At 54.4% G+C, this 15445-nt stretch overlaps 1 protein-coding gene across 2 annotated transcripts in view; it reads left to right on the top strand.

The window, feature by feature from the left end:
- ELMO2 (engulfment and cell motility 2) overlaps window positions 1–14256 on the top strand; it is a 35630-nt gene extending 21374 nt beyond the window's left edge. For both annotated transcript variants that reach the window (XM_037499775.1, XM_037499785.1), the window contains 12 exons: window positions 1387–1437; window positions 5352–5474; window positions 5778–5912; window positions 6742–6846; window positions 6940–7048; window positions 7483–7619; window positions 8564–8727; window positions 8834–8946; window positions 9101–9208; window positions 9973–10055; window positions 11600–11677; window positions 12792–14256. In XM_037499775.1, coding sequence (XP_037355672.1) covers window positions 1387–1437; window positions 5352–5474; window positions 5778–5912; window positions 6742–6846; window positions 6940–7048; window positions 7483–7619; window positions 8564–8727; window positions 8834–8946; window positions 9101–9208; window positions 9973–10055; window positions 11600–11677; window positions 12792–12992 — 1407 coding nt within the window. In that variant the 3' untranslated portion in view covers window positions 12993–14256. The remainder of the gene's footprint in view (window positions 1–1386; window positions 1438–5351; window positions 5475–5777; window positions 5913–6741; window positions 6847–6939; window positions 7049–7482; window positions 7620–8563; window positions 8728–8833; window positions 8947–9100; window positions 9209–9972; window positions 10056–11599; window positions 11678–12791) is intronic.
- Window positions 14257–15445: the final 1189 nt, after the last annotated feature.

The raw sequence follows: 15445 nt of genomic DNA, 5'->3' as shown, positions 1-15445 counted from the left end.
GGATATGAAAAAGGATGACTGCTTTCCCCCTGCCCCACAGAGAAGCTTTTAGTCCAGGGCCTTTATGTTTTAGCAGTAGCCCACTGGCCAATTACCACTTTGTGAGCTGTCCACAGCAAGATTTCATCTCAAACCAACCTCCTATAGCTTTCAAAGAAGTTTCTAGGCCACCTTCCTCCTCTGCTGGCCAGATTGTGCTCAGGGGATGCAAAGTAAAACTTAATGTTCCTGGCAGTGTCAGCCATTTGGAATATGGCTAGAAATCTGGAAGTGAGAGAGAAAGGCCTTTCAGCTCAGAAAAATGACAAGAGCTCATGGATTTGGCTGCATAGGAGAGGTGTGACAGCTCTCCCAGGCCCATTGATTTAGAACTATCTATAAAATTAAAGGAAGGCAGCAGTTTAGAAAGGAAAGTCATGCTAATTATCATTAGTAAGAAGCGATGGCTGACATTGGAAGGAGGAGACAGAAGAATTATGAAAAGCTGTCAGAAAAATTAAAAGCACAATATTCTGGGACCATTTTGTTTAGGGGAAAATAGCTTCACATTTCAATAGCTCCTTAGGGTATTATAATGTCACAACACAGAATAATAACTGATGTTCTTTTTGATGAAGCCAAGTCCTTGGCAGTGATTAAATTATAATCATTATGGTCTCTTCAGAAATATAGAAATGTATATAATATATTTTTAGATGATTTGCATAAGAATGGTCAAAATAATGATGCTGAGAGGACCCTTAAAGCTTCATTCCCTAGAAGATCACTTACAATGATACTTTATTTCCCTAGTGTGCTAAATAAATAAAGCATTACTGTCAAAATCTGAAGGTGACCCTATTATGAAAAATTCCCCCAAAATACCCAACACGTTGTTCTTTAAACCACTCAGAAGTGAATCATGTGGCAGAGTGTCTGTCCCCCTCAGCACTGGGACAGACTCCTGTCCTGGGTTTGGGGTCAGTGCCTCTCTGGGGTGCCCTCCGGCCTTGGTGGCGTCTGCCCCGACGTGCATGTGGCTTGGGAACGTCACCCGCTCTGTGCTCCCGCGCCTTGTCCATCGGCCACATCCTGTAGCTCACGTGTCTTGTCCTGAGCAGTCTGCGTCCCTCTTCTGAAGATGATGCAGTGCTTTGTGCCATGGGGAAGGGAGACCTTATTTGAGTTAATTTACACTAAGAAAAAGAAAAGTAAAGGAAGTTGTCAGTCTATAAAATGCATTTGGTGGTCAGATTTTTTTTTCCCCCCATTTGCCTGCTTTTCATTTGAGAGGAAAAAAACATTTCAGAGAAAAGCCCCAGAGCTAGGACGTGGCCTTCCTCTCTTGTCATTGCCCCAGCTGTGAGCCTGCCACCCTGCCTTATATTTGCTTATTTTCTCCAATAGGATATGGCCAACGCATTTGCACAGAAGCACCTTCGGTCCATAATCCTTAATGTAAGTTCCTGGGTCAAGCTATGGTTGTTACTGTTGTTGTTTTGTTACTATTAATAGCAACTTTTATTACAATAGTTGTACTGTTGTTGAAATTCCTGTTGAGTGGGAGGGCACTTGGAGGGAACTCTATCAGCTGAATACTTCTTAGGGGGGGTGTCTCTAGAAGGCCCCCACCAAGAATTGTGGGAGTTCTAAGACCTGCTTATACTCCTTGTGGCCCCGACCCTCCAAAAATGTGTATCCGGGGGGAATGTGTTAAAAAATAGACACAAAAGAGGAAAGTAATTCATTCAGCTAGCACCCATCATACACCTGAGCTGTGTGGCGCCCTGGGATAGGCGAATGAGACGCCGTGTTCCCCAAGAACCTCCCGTCCGGTGGGGAAGACGAGTGGTTCAAGCTCCCTGTGGTCAGTGGCTCCATTGAGACTGGTGGTCAGGGAAGGACAGATGGAGCCCCTCCCCACCAACAACAGTGATGGGAGAGGGCCTGGGAGTCTTTAGTGGGTCCCCTCAGGAGAGTCTGTGGATAGGTACAGACCAGAAGAAAAGGGGTTCCCCGGTGGGGGCTGCTTCTCGGAATGTGCCTCTGACTCCAGCGTGCAGATCTGTGATGAGGCCTTGGTCTTTTTGCCAAGGGCAGCTGAGAGGGTTTAATCAGGATTGTGAAATAACCAGACTGGCATTTTTGAAAGCAATAACTGCAAGATGTGTATGTTTCCTGGGGGGGGTGGGGGGTGGGGGAGAGCTGGTGGGGAGGGGGAGGCATCTGGAAGGAGGTCTGATTTCCTGTTAGCGGGTGGGAATGTGGCTGGGAGAGGCTGAGGTGAGAGGTAGGGCTGTGCGGGAGCTGGGAGGAGAGCCAGGACCTGGGTGTGGAAGAGACCTTTTTGTCAATTGTCAAAAACAAGGGAGGGGCCTCCCCTGGTGGCGCAGCGGTTGAGCGCTGGGCTGAGAAGCTGCCCACAGCCTCTGCAGCACCGGTGATACCAGGGAGGGTCCCACATGGTGCGCAGACCTCTCCTGCCGTGCCCACTGCTCCCCTCAGCAGTGTATTTCATCAGTCTGCCTGTTCTGTTCCCCGCTTTGGCTCTGGTGAATTTGCTCACCCTCCCACGCTTCTGACTGTGCCCAGTGCTTATATAAATAAATAAATAAATCTGTGGTGGGGGGAGGGAACAAGGGAGAACCAGGACTCCTCAGTGAAGGGAGCACCATGAAAACCAGGAGTCAGGTATGAGGAGCTTAGTAATTCTGACATAAACTTTAGCGTTACTAGCCCCCACTCTGCCAGTGACCAGTCTTAGGCCCCAAGCAGTTCCCTGGACCTCTGCTTGTGGAGACTCAGTGCTCGGCAGGGTGCCAGGCCCTCAAAGCACTGGGCTCTTATGGGTGCTCATGTGTAGGGAACAGAATGCAGAGGTGACAGAATTCACAAAGTTGGCTGGGGCACTTGTGAAGTCTAGTGCCCAGCTGGACCCGCAGAGCCTGGCACATTCCACCTCATGGAGGGAGCCCCTCCCCGCTGGCTGCCTCTCTGGCCATAGTCCCCCTCCAGCCTGGTGGGAGGGCCCTGAGCAAAATGCTCCAGGCTGCTTGCCAGGGCCTGGGAACACTTAAGTCGTCGTCGTCCCCTATCAGAATGAGCTTACAAGTTCAGCTGGGCTTCTGAACAAGCAAAGATTCCACTATGGAAGACAAGTCAGTGTCAAGGCCCCAGTCTGGGGTCTGCTGGGACCCGTCAGCAGTGCTCACTTCAGTGCAGAGCCTGACTCTCAGGCCAGAGAGCGTTGGCCCCCAGGTCCCGGCAGTCAAATGAGACTTGAGGTGAAACTAACCCAGCAGACTGGAGCTGTACTTGCTTAAGCTTCAGTTGCAGGAGTAGTGGCTTTGCTATGGGGTCTGCCCTTTGAGAAAGGAAGATTAAGGTGAATGAGAACCAACATTACGTCAGCTTTAACCTTTTCGGGGTGATGTTTTGAATTATGGAGAAAGGTGAGGAGGAAGGAACAGCAGCATTAAGGAGAAATCAGAGAGCGGAGAACGGAATGGGTTTGGAGCGGGCTGAAAGAAGAGGCACGGAGGGGTCAGGAGTGGCCAGGGCAGGGAAGAGCCCTGGGGATGGCAAGGGAAGCCACAGGGACAGGTAGAGCTTAGCAGAGAGAGAGAACACAAGCTTGGGGGAGACAGACATCTAAGAAGGAGCTCTGGATGGAGCTAGCAGGCTGCGCAGGGAGGGTGAGGGCCTCGGCAGGGACAGGGAGAGGTCGATCAGCTGCACTATCTCCAGTGGGATTTGGTGGCCGCGAAAGTGCTGTCTGAAACGGTAGCTGGAGCCACGCATGGCTCTGGAGCACTTGAAATGTGTCTAATGTGACTGGGGAACTGAATTTGTGGTTTTACTTGATTTCCGCTTAAAGTTAGCTCCCCCCCCCCCATGGCTGCCGTGTCGGGCTGCGCGGGTCTAGAGGAAGACAGGATGGGGGGAGAGCAGGACTGGAGCAGCACGGACCCTGGAAATGCGATGAGCACCCCCCTTCCATTAATAGTCTAGTAGCAATAAAAAAGGAAGAGGGGAAATTAATTTCAATGATACATGTTTTATTTAACCCAATATATCCCAGTGATTGGAACAAATAATGAATAGAAAAAATGATCAATTGAGATACTTTCCATCTTTTTCACACTAAGGTTTCAAGACCTGGTGCACACCTTTCATTTGCAGCACGTCTCAGTTTAGACCGGCCACCCTTCAGGTGTTCAACTGCCACCTGTGACTAGGGGCCACCAGCTGGGGGCACGCAGGTGTAAGGAGAGGGATCTGGAGCCAGAGCAGGCCCTGGAGCACGCACTTAAACCTAAAGGGCACTCTGGAGGCGGCTGTCGGTGGGACGTCCTGTGATGAGGGAATGTTCCACGGCCATCACTGGGTGGTGGGCACTACCTGCACCTGACCCTCGAGCTTAAACTGTGACTAGGGTGACTGAGGGCCATTCTTTCAAACTTAAATAAATTTTAAGAGATAGCCACACATGGCTGGGGCCGCCATAGTGGGCAGCCCAGCTGAGAGACACAGCTGGACCAAGGACATGAAGGACCCTAAGGTGGCACTTGTGGGAATGGGACAGGGTCTCATTTAATCAAGAAAAGACTAAGTGTGACAGGATTCACGATGATGGAGGAGGAGCGAGAAATACCAGGGAGCACGCAGGAAGGAACAGGCTGTCGTGGGAGTGAGAACAGGACAGAGTGAGACAAGAACATGACCAAGCAGTGATCAGCCTGGAGGAACTGTAGAGGGGGTGTCACATGCTAGGGAGAGACAGAGCAGGAGGAGGAGGGGGCACTACAGCTGGGGGTGGGCATCAGAGGACGAAGGAGGAGGTGATTAACTGAGAGGGAGGTGGGACCATGGAGAGAGTTGGGAGGCCAGGGTGAGAGGAGGTGGGGACATGGAAGGGGGTAGCCAGGGCTGTGGGGAGGGGGGCATAGGAGACAGGAGCGGGAGAGAGAAATGGGGGGGCTGCACAAGGAGCTTTAGATGCCCCCCCCCCCTTTGAGCAGAGTCTCCCATGCACACCCATGTGAGCTCTATTGTCCTGAGCTAGGGAGCCTGCGGGGCCCTGATGGCAGCAGATCTCCCAGCCATGATCTCACTGGGTCGCCTCCCTCTTTGGCGGCTAGGCTGTGGCCTCCGCCCTTCATCCCACTTTCCCTGCCTGGGGGAGTGCCGAGAAAGGGATGGTGCCCTCTGGGCCAGCAGGGAGTCCTGTCTGCTGAATGGAGCCATTCATGCTTCATCCCTTCTAGAAGGGGAGGTATCCGTGTAGGGGAGGAAAGCCCCGCTTCCCGTGATGTGACTCTGGTAAAAGACAATCAGCTCAACCCTTTGCTCCCTGCCTTTGCTTTTGCCAGCATGTGATCCGAGGGAACCGCCCAATTAAAACTGAGATGGCCCATCAGCTGTATGTCCTCCAAGTCCTGACCTTTAACCTTTTGGAAGAAAGGATGATGACCAAGATGGACCCCAATGACCAGGTTGGTGCTGAGTGGAGCTTCCCTTGTGCTGCTTTCTGTTGGGTGTGGTGCATCCCACCCGAGGTCCTGTAGTGTGCCTGGGGGTTTCTGTCTCCTCTGGGGGCTCAGTTCTGCGCCTTTCCTCATCTCTTCCTGCTGGGGGGCTGTCTAGGCCATGCCCAGCTCTGTCCTGCTAAGGTAGAGGGGTGCCTCCTAAGAGATCTATCAGGACCAGAGCTCTGTCTGAAAACCCTGACCCACTCCTCCTTCTCCTGGCTCCCTCAGCTGGCTAACTGACCTGCTGTCTGTCTGTTTGCCTCTCAGGCTCAAAGAGACATTATATTTGAACTGAGGAGGATTGCATTTGATGCAGAATCTGACCCTAGCAATGTCCCTGGGAGTGGGACAGAAAAACGCAAAGCCATGTACACCAAGGACTACAAAATGCTGGGATTCACAGTAAGTTTCCCTGAGCGCAGGTGTTGGTAGCCGTCTGCCATGATGGGAATTCTGCCAGATGTCTCACTCGGACAGAGCCTGAGACCGCCCCCTTCTTCACGTGGTCTGCAATAAACGACAGTAAGAGACCAGAGGTGCCTTCACACTGGTTTGCCTCAACAGCGGCAGGTTCACAAGTCTATGTGCAGCATCTGGCCCTGTGAAATAAACCAGATGGCTCTCGAGGAGCCCGGCGGGGTCAGCCAAGTGCAGAGAGAGGGCCCAGTGCTCTCTCCAGCTTAGCTAGCTTCTTTGAAAAGCTGGGGTAGGGGCCTCCCCTGGAGGCGCAGGCGGTTGAGCGCTGCACTGTGCAGCTGTCCGCAGCCTCTGCAGCACAGGTTCATTCCCGGCTGGCCGGTGAGGGTCCCACGTGGCGCGGCAGACCTCTCCTGTCATGCCTGCTGCTCCCCTCAGCAGTGTATTTCATCAGTCTGCCTGTTCTGTTCCCCGCTGTCTCTGGTGAATCCTCTCTCCTTCCCGCACATCTGGTCTGTACCCCGGTTCTTGTATAAATAAATAAATCTCTAAAAAAAAAAAAAAGAAAAAGACAAGCTGGGATGGGTTGGGTGTTGGGATGGGACACAGTGGCTTGAGGATGGGCCAAACTGAATTAAGTTGTTATTGCACCCTATCCGGGGCGCAACACGCAGTTGGCCAAGAACCCCCAGTCTAGTAAAGACAGGTGTGTGATGAGCCATAGTAGCGGGAAGGAGGATGTGCTGGGGGGCCTGTATTCCAGGTTACTGAGTACACAGGAGACTGCTCTCAAATTGTGCTCTTATTTCTCCAGAATCACATCAACCCAGCAATGGACTTCACCCAGACTCCCCCTGGAATGCTGGCCTTGGACAACATGCTATATTTGGCTAAAGTCCACCAGGACACCTATATCCGGGTACAGGCAGGGGGCCAGCTTCTTTGTCCTGGGTCACATCTCTTGCCTCCCTCTCCCAGCTCGCTTATCCTTCCTCCCCCTCTCTCTCCTCAGATCGTCTTGGAGAACAGCAGCCGGGAAGACAAGCACGAGTGCCCCTTTGGCCGCAGTGCCATCGAGCTCACCAAGATGCTCTGCGAGATCCTGCAGGTTGGGGAGCTACGTAAGTCTGTGCAGCCCCGCTTCCTTCTGCCGCGCCTGGTATACTCGAGAGCCTGTGAGACTCGAGGCTGTGAAGTTAGGTGTCAGTGGGGCTGGGAAACCTTACTGTGCTTTTGGTTTCGATCTCCGAGCAAGCTATAATCCCTCTCATTCTTGTTTATGGGAACCCTGGCCATTGCTGCATGTGAGGTGGCAACTTGAGCCTTGTCTGAAGCCTCCCCACTGTCCACATCTGTGTGGAAGGGCCAGCTGATGCCGGGTAGGCCAGACTGCGTGGCAGTGCCCTAGAAGAGGAGGCTGAGGAGAAATGCCCATCCCACCCTTTCACCAGCCCCAGCCCTTGGTCCGGTTTTGTTCCTGGGACTCAGAAGCAGGAGATCCAGTTTCTGAACGTGAGCGCCCAGCTTCACGCTGCCCATGTCTTGTCTTGCACAGCCAACGAAGGGCGGAATGACTACCACCCCATGTTCTTCACTCATGACCGGGCGTTCGAAGAGCTGTTCGGCATCTGCATCCAGCTGTTGAACAAGACCTGGAAGGAGATGAGGGCAACAGCCGAGGACTTCAACAAGGTCAGCGTTGCGGACCTCCTCTGAGGCCCATGACTGTTTTGACGACTGGCCAGAACCTGGGGATCCGGGGGTGGGAAGACCAGCCTGGTGGCAGCTGGCCGGGGCTGAGGCACGGGTTAGCCTCTGGAACCTGGCGCAGGTGACTCCCAGGTGCCCTGTTTGCCCAGAAGAGCCAGCACACCACCCCCCACCGCGCGCATGAACTGGGAGGAGGGTGGGGTGGCTCCATGCCGTGCCGGGGTGCCTTGTCCATCTCAGTGCTTTCCCAGAGCGCGCTCTGTAGTGCGCTGCTCAGCCTTCAAAAGCTGGGAGTGTGCAAGTTGAGAGTTTTGAAACTACTCATCTCGTGAAAACTGTGTTAAGGAGAAAAGCCATCTATAAATCCACCACTGGGGACGACCACTGTTACGTGTTTCCCTCTGTAGACTTTCCTTCCCCGGGGGATCATACCGCATGTGCGGTGTGAGACCCTCTTTTTCTTTGAACTGTTGTGTCGGGCTTTTTTGGACACAACCCTCTGTGCCCAGTGCTGCGTCCACAGCGCCCCTCACTCTCCGCGGCGGCTTGTCACGGGTACGTCTTCCTTCCTGCCGCAGCAGAGATGAGCAGGGGCGGCCCGAGGTGGTTAAGTGATGCCTCAAGGAACAGACTGAGGTGCAGAGTCAAGACCTGAACCCACCTCTCTAACTCCAAAGACCTGAGCTCATTCTACCACCTGTTGACTCGCTGACCTGTGTGAGGCTCGGGATGCATCACCCACAGGCATTTGTCCTAAATGGCCCCCTAAGAAGGTAGCCTCGGCAGCAGGGCCTGACTCACGGCAGCAGGGCCTGACTCACGGGAGCTCTGCAGGCCTGCTGTGCTGCGCCAGGGGAGGGCGGAGCCGGAACCAGAGTCTTTCCGCTGTCAGGGTGGGCCTGAGGGCTGCCCTTTTCCTTTCTCAGGTCATGCAGGTGGTCCGAGAGCAGATCACTCGCGCCCTGCCCTCCAAGCCCAACTCCCTGGATCAGTTCAAGAGCAAGCTGCGAAGCCTGAGCTACTCTGAGATTCTGCGGCTGCGCCAGTCAGAGAGGATGAGCCAGGATGACTTCCAGTCCCCGCCCATTGTGTAAGTGCCACCTGGGAAGGCCACTGCGGCTCTGCCTACCTTCGGAACTCTGCTGTCCCCTGACTCCCCTCTGCATGTCCACCCTCCCCCCCCCCATCCCCCTCAGGGAGCTGAGGGAGAAGATCCAGCCTGAGATCCTCGAGCTGATCAAGCAGCAGCGCCTAAACCGGCTGTGTGAGGGCAGCAGTTTCCGGAAGATTGGGAACCGCCGGAGACAAGGTGAGGGCAGCCGGATACAGCTGGCCCTCCCCATGCCAAGGGAGGGAGCCTGCCTGGGCCTGCAGGAGCAGCAGGGGGCAAATCATCGGCCTGCTGTCCCAGGCCTGTCCCAGAGCTGTCCTGGCTCAGCTGCCCGGCTTCCCGTGTGTTCCAGAACGCTTCTGGTACTGCCGCTTGGCGCTAAACCACAAGGTCCTGCACTATGGTGACCTGGATGACAACCCTCAAGGGGAGGTGACATTCGAATCCCTGCAGGAGAAAAGTAGGTTTCCTTCTCTGTTGTGTCCTGGTGCCTGGACCTGATGTCGGAGACCCGAGTTCTAGTCCCACCCATTTCAGACTGATTAGCTGGCAGGGGGCAATTGTCTCTCTGGACCTGTGTCCTTTCCTGGCAGAGGGCAGAGGTCATCTCTGCCTGGCTTGCTCACAGGGCTCTGGAGAATTTCATGAGATCATAGGTGCGATGGGTTTAAAGGGTGATGCTAGACTCAGCTGAACAGCAGTGCTTGAGCAGAAGAGCTGGAGCCAGCCTGCCTGGATTCAGACCCCGGCTTCCCCCTACTTAGCTATTCCAGTTGGTTCCAACTGGTTGCAAGTTAACGCTTCCCTCTGCCTTGGTTTCTTTTCTTGTAAAGGGAGAATAATGGCCACTTTCTTTTGTAAGAGGCGTGAATGAGTTGTCTCTGGAAAGCAGTTAGGACTGTGAAGGGTGTGAGCCGAACTTAGCTGCGAACTTAGCTGTTGCAGGGCTGTTTACCCTGGTGCACTGCTTCTAGGTGGAAGTGAGGGCGTATCCATTCCTTAGCCGGACAACCCAGGTGGCCTGAACTGACTCCATGGAGCTTTGACACAACCCAGCAGCCACTGTCCGTAGGAAGTGACCGTGGCGGAGAGGACAGGACAAGGCCACCCTCCCCAAGCTAATACAGCCCTTGGAGTCTGGGCGCTGGGCTCCCCTGCCAGCACTGAAGCACAACCCGGTGGGCTTCATGAAGCTTCCACAGACTAATTCCCTTCATTTGTCAGTTCCTGTTGCAGACATTAAGGCCATTGTTACCGGGAAGGATTGTCCCCACATGAAGGAGAAGAGCGCGCTGAAGCAGAACAAGGTGAGGAGAGGCTGTCCTGCCACGGTGGAGCCTGGGGACATGGTTGGTACCTGGAGAGCAGGTCGGGCAGGGTTGCCTTTCAGTTTGCAAGCTCTCTCTTCCCGACTCTCCGTCTCCAAATGGCTCCTGAATGCTTTCTTCGGAACGATTTTGAACATACACAGAAAAAGCTAGATCCCCCATATACGCATCAGCCAGGCTCAACAGCCATGCAAATCTGCCTGTCCTCTGCCCCGCTTTCTTGCTTTGAAGAAAATCCCACGAAACCATGTCATTTCATCTGTAAACATGTGGACTATACCACTATAATTTTAACTCTTGAACATCATCACTATTACTATACCTGAGTAGAAATAGAAGTTATTTAACATGAAATACTCCACTGATGTTTAGGTTTCCACTGTCTTACAAATACCGTAATTTCTCTATAAAAAAACATAAATATATGCACACACACATATACACACCGACACCCATTTCGTTTGTTAAATTCGAATCCAAATAAGGTCCACACTCTGTGGTTAATCTTTTAAGTTTCTTGACTCATAAGCTCCCCCTCCGGCTCCTCCGGCTTTTTTCTCTCTTTGCAGTTTATTAGTTGAAGGGACCAGGCTGCTTGTTTGGTAGGTTTCCCAGAGCCTCAACTTTGGCCCACTGGCTCCCCATGGTGTAGTGTCCCTTGTTCCTCCGTCCCAGACCTGTAGATCTGGAGGCTGATCCAGTTCAGCTTTGACCTTGTTTTGGGGGCGGGGGAGACTGCCTCCTAGCAGGCCCTGCCTCCTAGCAGATTCTGTCCAGAGGCCCGTGTGTGGTGGTCTCTCTTTTTGTGAGGTGAGCAGAATTCTGGCGCCTGGTTCCAGCCGTGAATTACGGGTTGCGGCTAGTGACACTAATGCAGCCATTCCTTTTCATTTATGAGCTGAATACTCTCTGAGGAGAAACTTGCTGTCGGCTGCGATTGGCTTCCCAGTAGCACGGTTTATGTAAGAAAGGAGGATCAATGCTTGATTCTTTCCTTTCATGTGCCTTCTTTTAGAACAGTGAGCTAGTTCCCTGATAGCATCCACAGCGACCAATTTTGCGTGTGTGGTGGTATTAGCAAATTCTCTTTGTTTTAGTTCATTGCAGTTACACTGTTGATGCTCAGACTGTCCTAGCTTTGGCTGCAAATTGTTTTCGTTGTGGTGGTTTTTTAAACTGTCAAGGCTTTCAGTTTAATTACTAAGATCTATATTTAAGGTGATATACCATCGTGGGCACTGACTTACAAAAGGTTCTGCGTGTGGTGATACCTTCAACTAAGAAACCTTGGATGTATCACCACATCTTAGGGGTGGCTCGGGCTGGGAGTGGCTGAGGGACGGCTGATTGAACCCTGGGCTTCCCCAGCCACACGCATGCATGTGCCCAGGGCCTGACGACATCACCTCCCAGGCAGTACTCTGGTGGTGTGGCCAAGTTAACTAGGACTTTGGCCAAGACCTTGGTGTACAGCGCCCAAGCCACTCGATTGCTCCAAGTAACTGAAACCCTTTCTCCTTCAGGAGGTGCTGGAATTAGCTTTCTCCATCCTGTATGACCCTGATGAGACCTTAAACTTCATCGCACCTAATAAGTATGAGGTGAGCAGGTGGTGCTGCCTTGGTCAGTGGAGCCTCTCTGACTCTTCAGGTGGAGGGGCACAGTGGGCCCCCTACTGGCAGGGCTATGAGCTACCAAGAGGCTGTGTGACACCCGGGACTTGCCACACTGCAGGCCATGCTGGGCTGGCCCCTCCCGGGTCCTCTGCAGCCACAGCCCTGGATTGTCCTTAGAGAGACAAGGTCAGCGTGGGGTAATGTATTTGCCTGGGACTAGGAAAATCTCTTTTCAGTCCCTCTGTGACTGGGTACCCAAGTGATCGACAGACCCTCCCTCCTTAGCGCTCTCGGCCTGTGTTGCAGTGGACCCTGAGCAGGGAGTCCAGGTGGAGCTGGTCCCGCCACCTTGGGGCTGACTGTTCACCTGCAGTAGCAGGAGATACTAGATATGCAGTGAGAAACTGCGGTGGAGAACAGACCCATCTGGCGGGCTCTGGGAGCCATCAGAGGGAACTGGGGGGCGAGGGAGAGGAGGCTTCTGAAGGAGGAGATGCTTAGGCAGGGCCTGAGCTGCCAGGGGAGTTTTAGTAGGACTAGAGAAGAACTAGCAGGTACAGAGACAGGTGACAAAGGTGTGGGGGAAGGAAAAAGGCAACAGAGAGGACAGGTGGAGTTACAGGGCTGGGGAGAATTCTCTTACTCCTTCTTATGAGACCCTTGAGTTCAGTTTCTCAGGAAGCTATTTTTTTTTTTAGTATTTATGGACTGTGTGGGTTTTTTTTTTTTTTTTAATTTACTTTTTAAAAACAACTGAGGCCCTGCAGTGACTCCTTTTGTGCTCAGCTGTTCTCCAATTTGTATTTGTGCCCATCATTGCTGATGTCAAGTAGTTGATGCCCAGCACTCAGTTCTCAATTTGCTGTATCCACTAATTAAGATCTTAGTTCACATTGTCTCAAAGAGTTTAAATCCCTCGTCAAACACAGAAGGATCTTTTGCGAGAATGAATGATTACCTCCCAGTTTGCCTCGGCTCTTCTCCCGTTTGGTTGTGCTAGAGAGACCGCTGTGGGTCCGCACAGGACAGGGGCCTCAGCAGGGTCGTGTGTTGCTGACCAGGGGTCATCAAGTGATGTTTTGCATCTTGCTCCCCACAGTACTGCATCTGGATCGACGGCCTCAGTGCCCTCCTAGGGAAGGACATGTCCAGCGAGCTGACCAAGAGTGACCTGGACACCCTGCTGAGCATGGAGATGAAGCTGCGGCTCCTGGACCTGGAGAACATTCAGATTCCGGAAGCCCCACCCCCGGTGCCCAAGGAGCCCAGCAGCTACGACTTCGTCTACCACTACGGTTGAGCCTGGAGCTGGAGACGTCAGTGCCCGGGACGGGACTTGGGGCCCAGGAGAAACACTCACAGTCTGGTGCCTTGTCTTTTGCTTGTACAGAATCTGTGGTGACTGTGGTGGCCAGTAAGTGCCAGCCATTCTGCAAGCCCACCTCGGACCACCCAGTGCTTCCTCTTGGTCCCTGTCCGCCAGCAGTCATGAAGGCAGGGTGCGCTGCTCCCCAGCCCCCATCACCTTGGAGCCTGGGAGCTAGCCATGAGGAATGGACAGATGCCCTTGCCTTCCAGCCCATGAAACTGCTTCTTGAGCTGGCTTTAACGACAGCCACTCACCTTTCTTCCTGCGCCTGCTCTCTGGTCAACTGGACCCCACGGGGACAAGAGCTGGCCCACAAAGGCCGCCTCAGAGGACAGCGGCACTGGCATGTTGAGAGCCTCCGGGAGGCTGCCTTGGGAGGCCCCTGACTCCCGTCCGCAGAGGCCCTGGCCTGTCAGTAGATGCCTCATCTTGCGTTTGTTGTCTTTGTGAGGGCTCACTGTGGCCTCGCACAGTGCCAGATGCTGCTGAGTGTGGCTCTCTCAGCTCTGGTCTCAAGACCCACCAGACCTGGCTTGTCTGCGCAGCTGTGGGTCTGATGGAAACATCTGCCAACAAGCTCTTACATTGCCCTGCAAGTCAAAGACCTGCGGGCTAAGTCCTGCCCTCTTAGGCTCAAGAACTCTGCTGGCAGAGGCCAGATGAGGCCTGTGGTGAGACCCTGGATTCCTCTGCTCCGCCACACACTGATGTCTCTTCCTTCCTTGGGGAGAACCTCCCACCGGACCTGAATTGTAGCCCCTGCAGTTCGCATCCTTTGGCCTTGGGGTTTCTGCCACTGGCCATGATTTCAGGGAGCTGGCTGAGGTTTCCCTGGTGCCGCTACCCGCGGCCTCTCTCCTCGGACAGACCACCGCGTGGCACCCAGTGTTGGTGGCCGGCATGGTCGGTGCTGCCCGGCGAAGAGTGTGCTATATATTTTCTCTACTATAGGCCATACTTCCAGACCTGTATATATATTTATATAAGATCTGCCTGTCCTAGGATGGACTGTTTAAGGGGAAATAAACTTGGAGCCCTCTCCCCTCACAAAAAAAAACTATGAAAAGATGGTAACACTTCCAATTGTGAGCCAAGATTATAATCTAAGACTAGCCAGGAGCTTCCTGTCAGTAACCATGTTTTCAATAAATACTCTTTCATGTAGACGGGTTCCTGTTCACAGCTGTTTCTCTGTCTGCCCAGGGGCTTCCACTTTGCCTCAGCAACTGGAGCCCTCAGCCCCCCTTCTAAGCGCCTTCAAAGCCCCTGTCCCCACCACACCCCCGCCAGGGAAGGATGCTCACAGACTGTCCATAGGAGTGAGTGTTTTCTGGTCAGGCCCGCTGGGCACGCGGGAAAGGCGTACCAGACATCCCCAGGAACACGTCCTCTGCTCCCTGCCAGGGACACCGCCAGGGAACAGCTCGTGTCCTGTGCTTACAAGGAAGACACCGTCTTCACCTGTGTGCTGCCAGTGCTTAGTGCCCAGCCTTCCAGCTGGTGTTTAGGCTGTTGCTCCAAACGTCAGCCTGAGTAGCTGGGAGGCTTGAATGAGTGTGGTGATGAAAATAGATGCCTCTGAGAGAAGGGGCCAAGGACAAGCCGGCTCAGAAAGTGCGTGTAGCACAGGCCTTGGGTACTGAAGAGAGCCAGGACCTTGGGCAGTGATGGGTGTCACTGTAGGTGAGAGGTAAGTGCCCAAAAAACTAGCGCCCACGTGACGCCAGCTGGTGGGGGGGGGGAGAACCAGGGTTTGTGTCGTGCTCTGCTTACACCCTGGCCTTGGGCCTTCGGCGCTGCAAGGCCCCCTGCCTCCCGGCCAGCGCTCAGGCGGGGCTGGAGGAGGGCGGACAGCCCCCGCGCAGCCTCACCTGTCCTGCCACCCAGGGGGGCTCCTGTCCCAGGCTCTGCCTCTTTCACTGTCCTGCACCTTCTAAACTCCCTCGCTGGCGCTGTGGGGACCACCGCCCTGGCCCTGGCTGCTTCCCCACTAGAGTTTCTGTTCTCCCTACAAACGCCTGGATCCCAAGGGAGGCTGGCGCCTCTTCTCGCTCCCTGCTATTTCCTGCCGGCGGGGCCGTTCCGAGAAGTCGCCGCCGCAGCCCCGGCTCAGCCGCCCCGAGCTCCCCGCCCGGCCGCGGGCCCCGCGCGCCCCGGGGGCGTCCGCTCGCTCGGGAGGAGCAGCCCCGGAGACGCGCCCGGGGGCTCCCCGCGGCCGCCCGGCCCCGCCCCGCCCCGCCCGGGGCGGACACCGGCGCAGAAGCTGAGCCCGCCCGACTCCGAAGCGGCGCGCCCCGCCGGCCACACCCCCGGGGCGGGCGCGCTGCGGGGCCGCCGGGGAGGCCGCGGCGCTTCCGGCGGAAGTGCCCCCCCCGGCCCGGCAC

The sequence above is a fragment of the Talpa occidentalis genome, unplaced genomic scaffold (assembly GCF_014898055.3).
Source record: "Talpa occidentalis isolate TD23 unplaced genomic scaffold, MPIMG_talOcc4v2.1 talOcc4.10, whole genome shotgun sequence".
In the NCBI taxonomy this organism is placed as follows: domain Eukaryota; kingdom Metazoa; phylum Chordata; class Mammalia; order Eulipotyphla; family Talpidae; genus Talpa; species Talpa occidentalis.
Note: the sequence above shows the minus strand (reverse complement) of the source record. Positions and strands in the feature narration are given on the sequence as shown.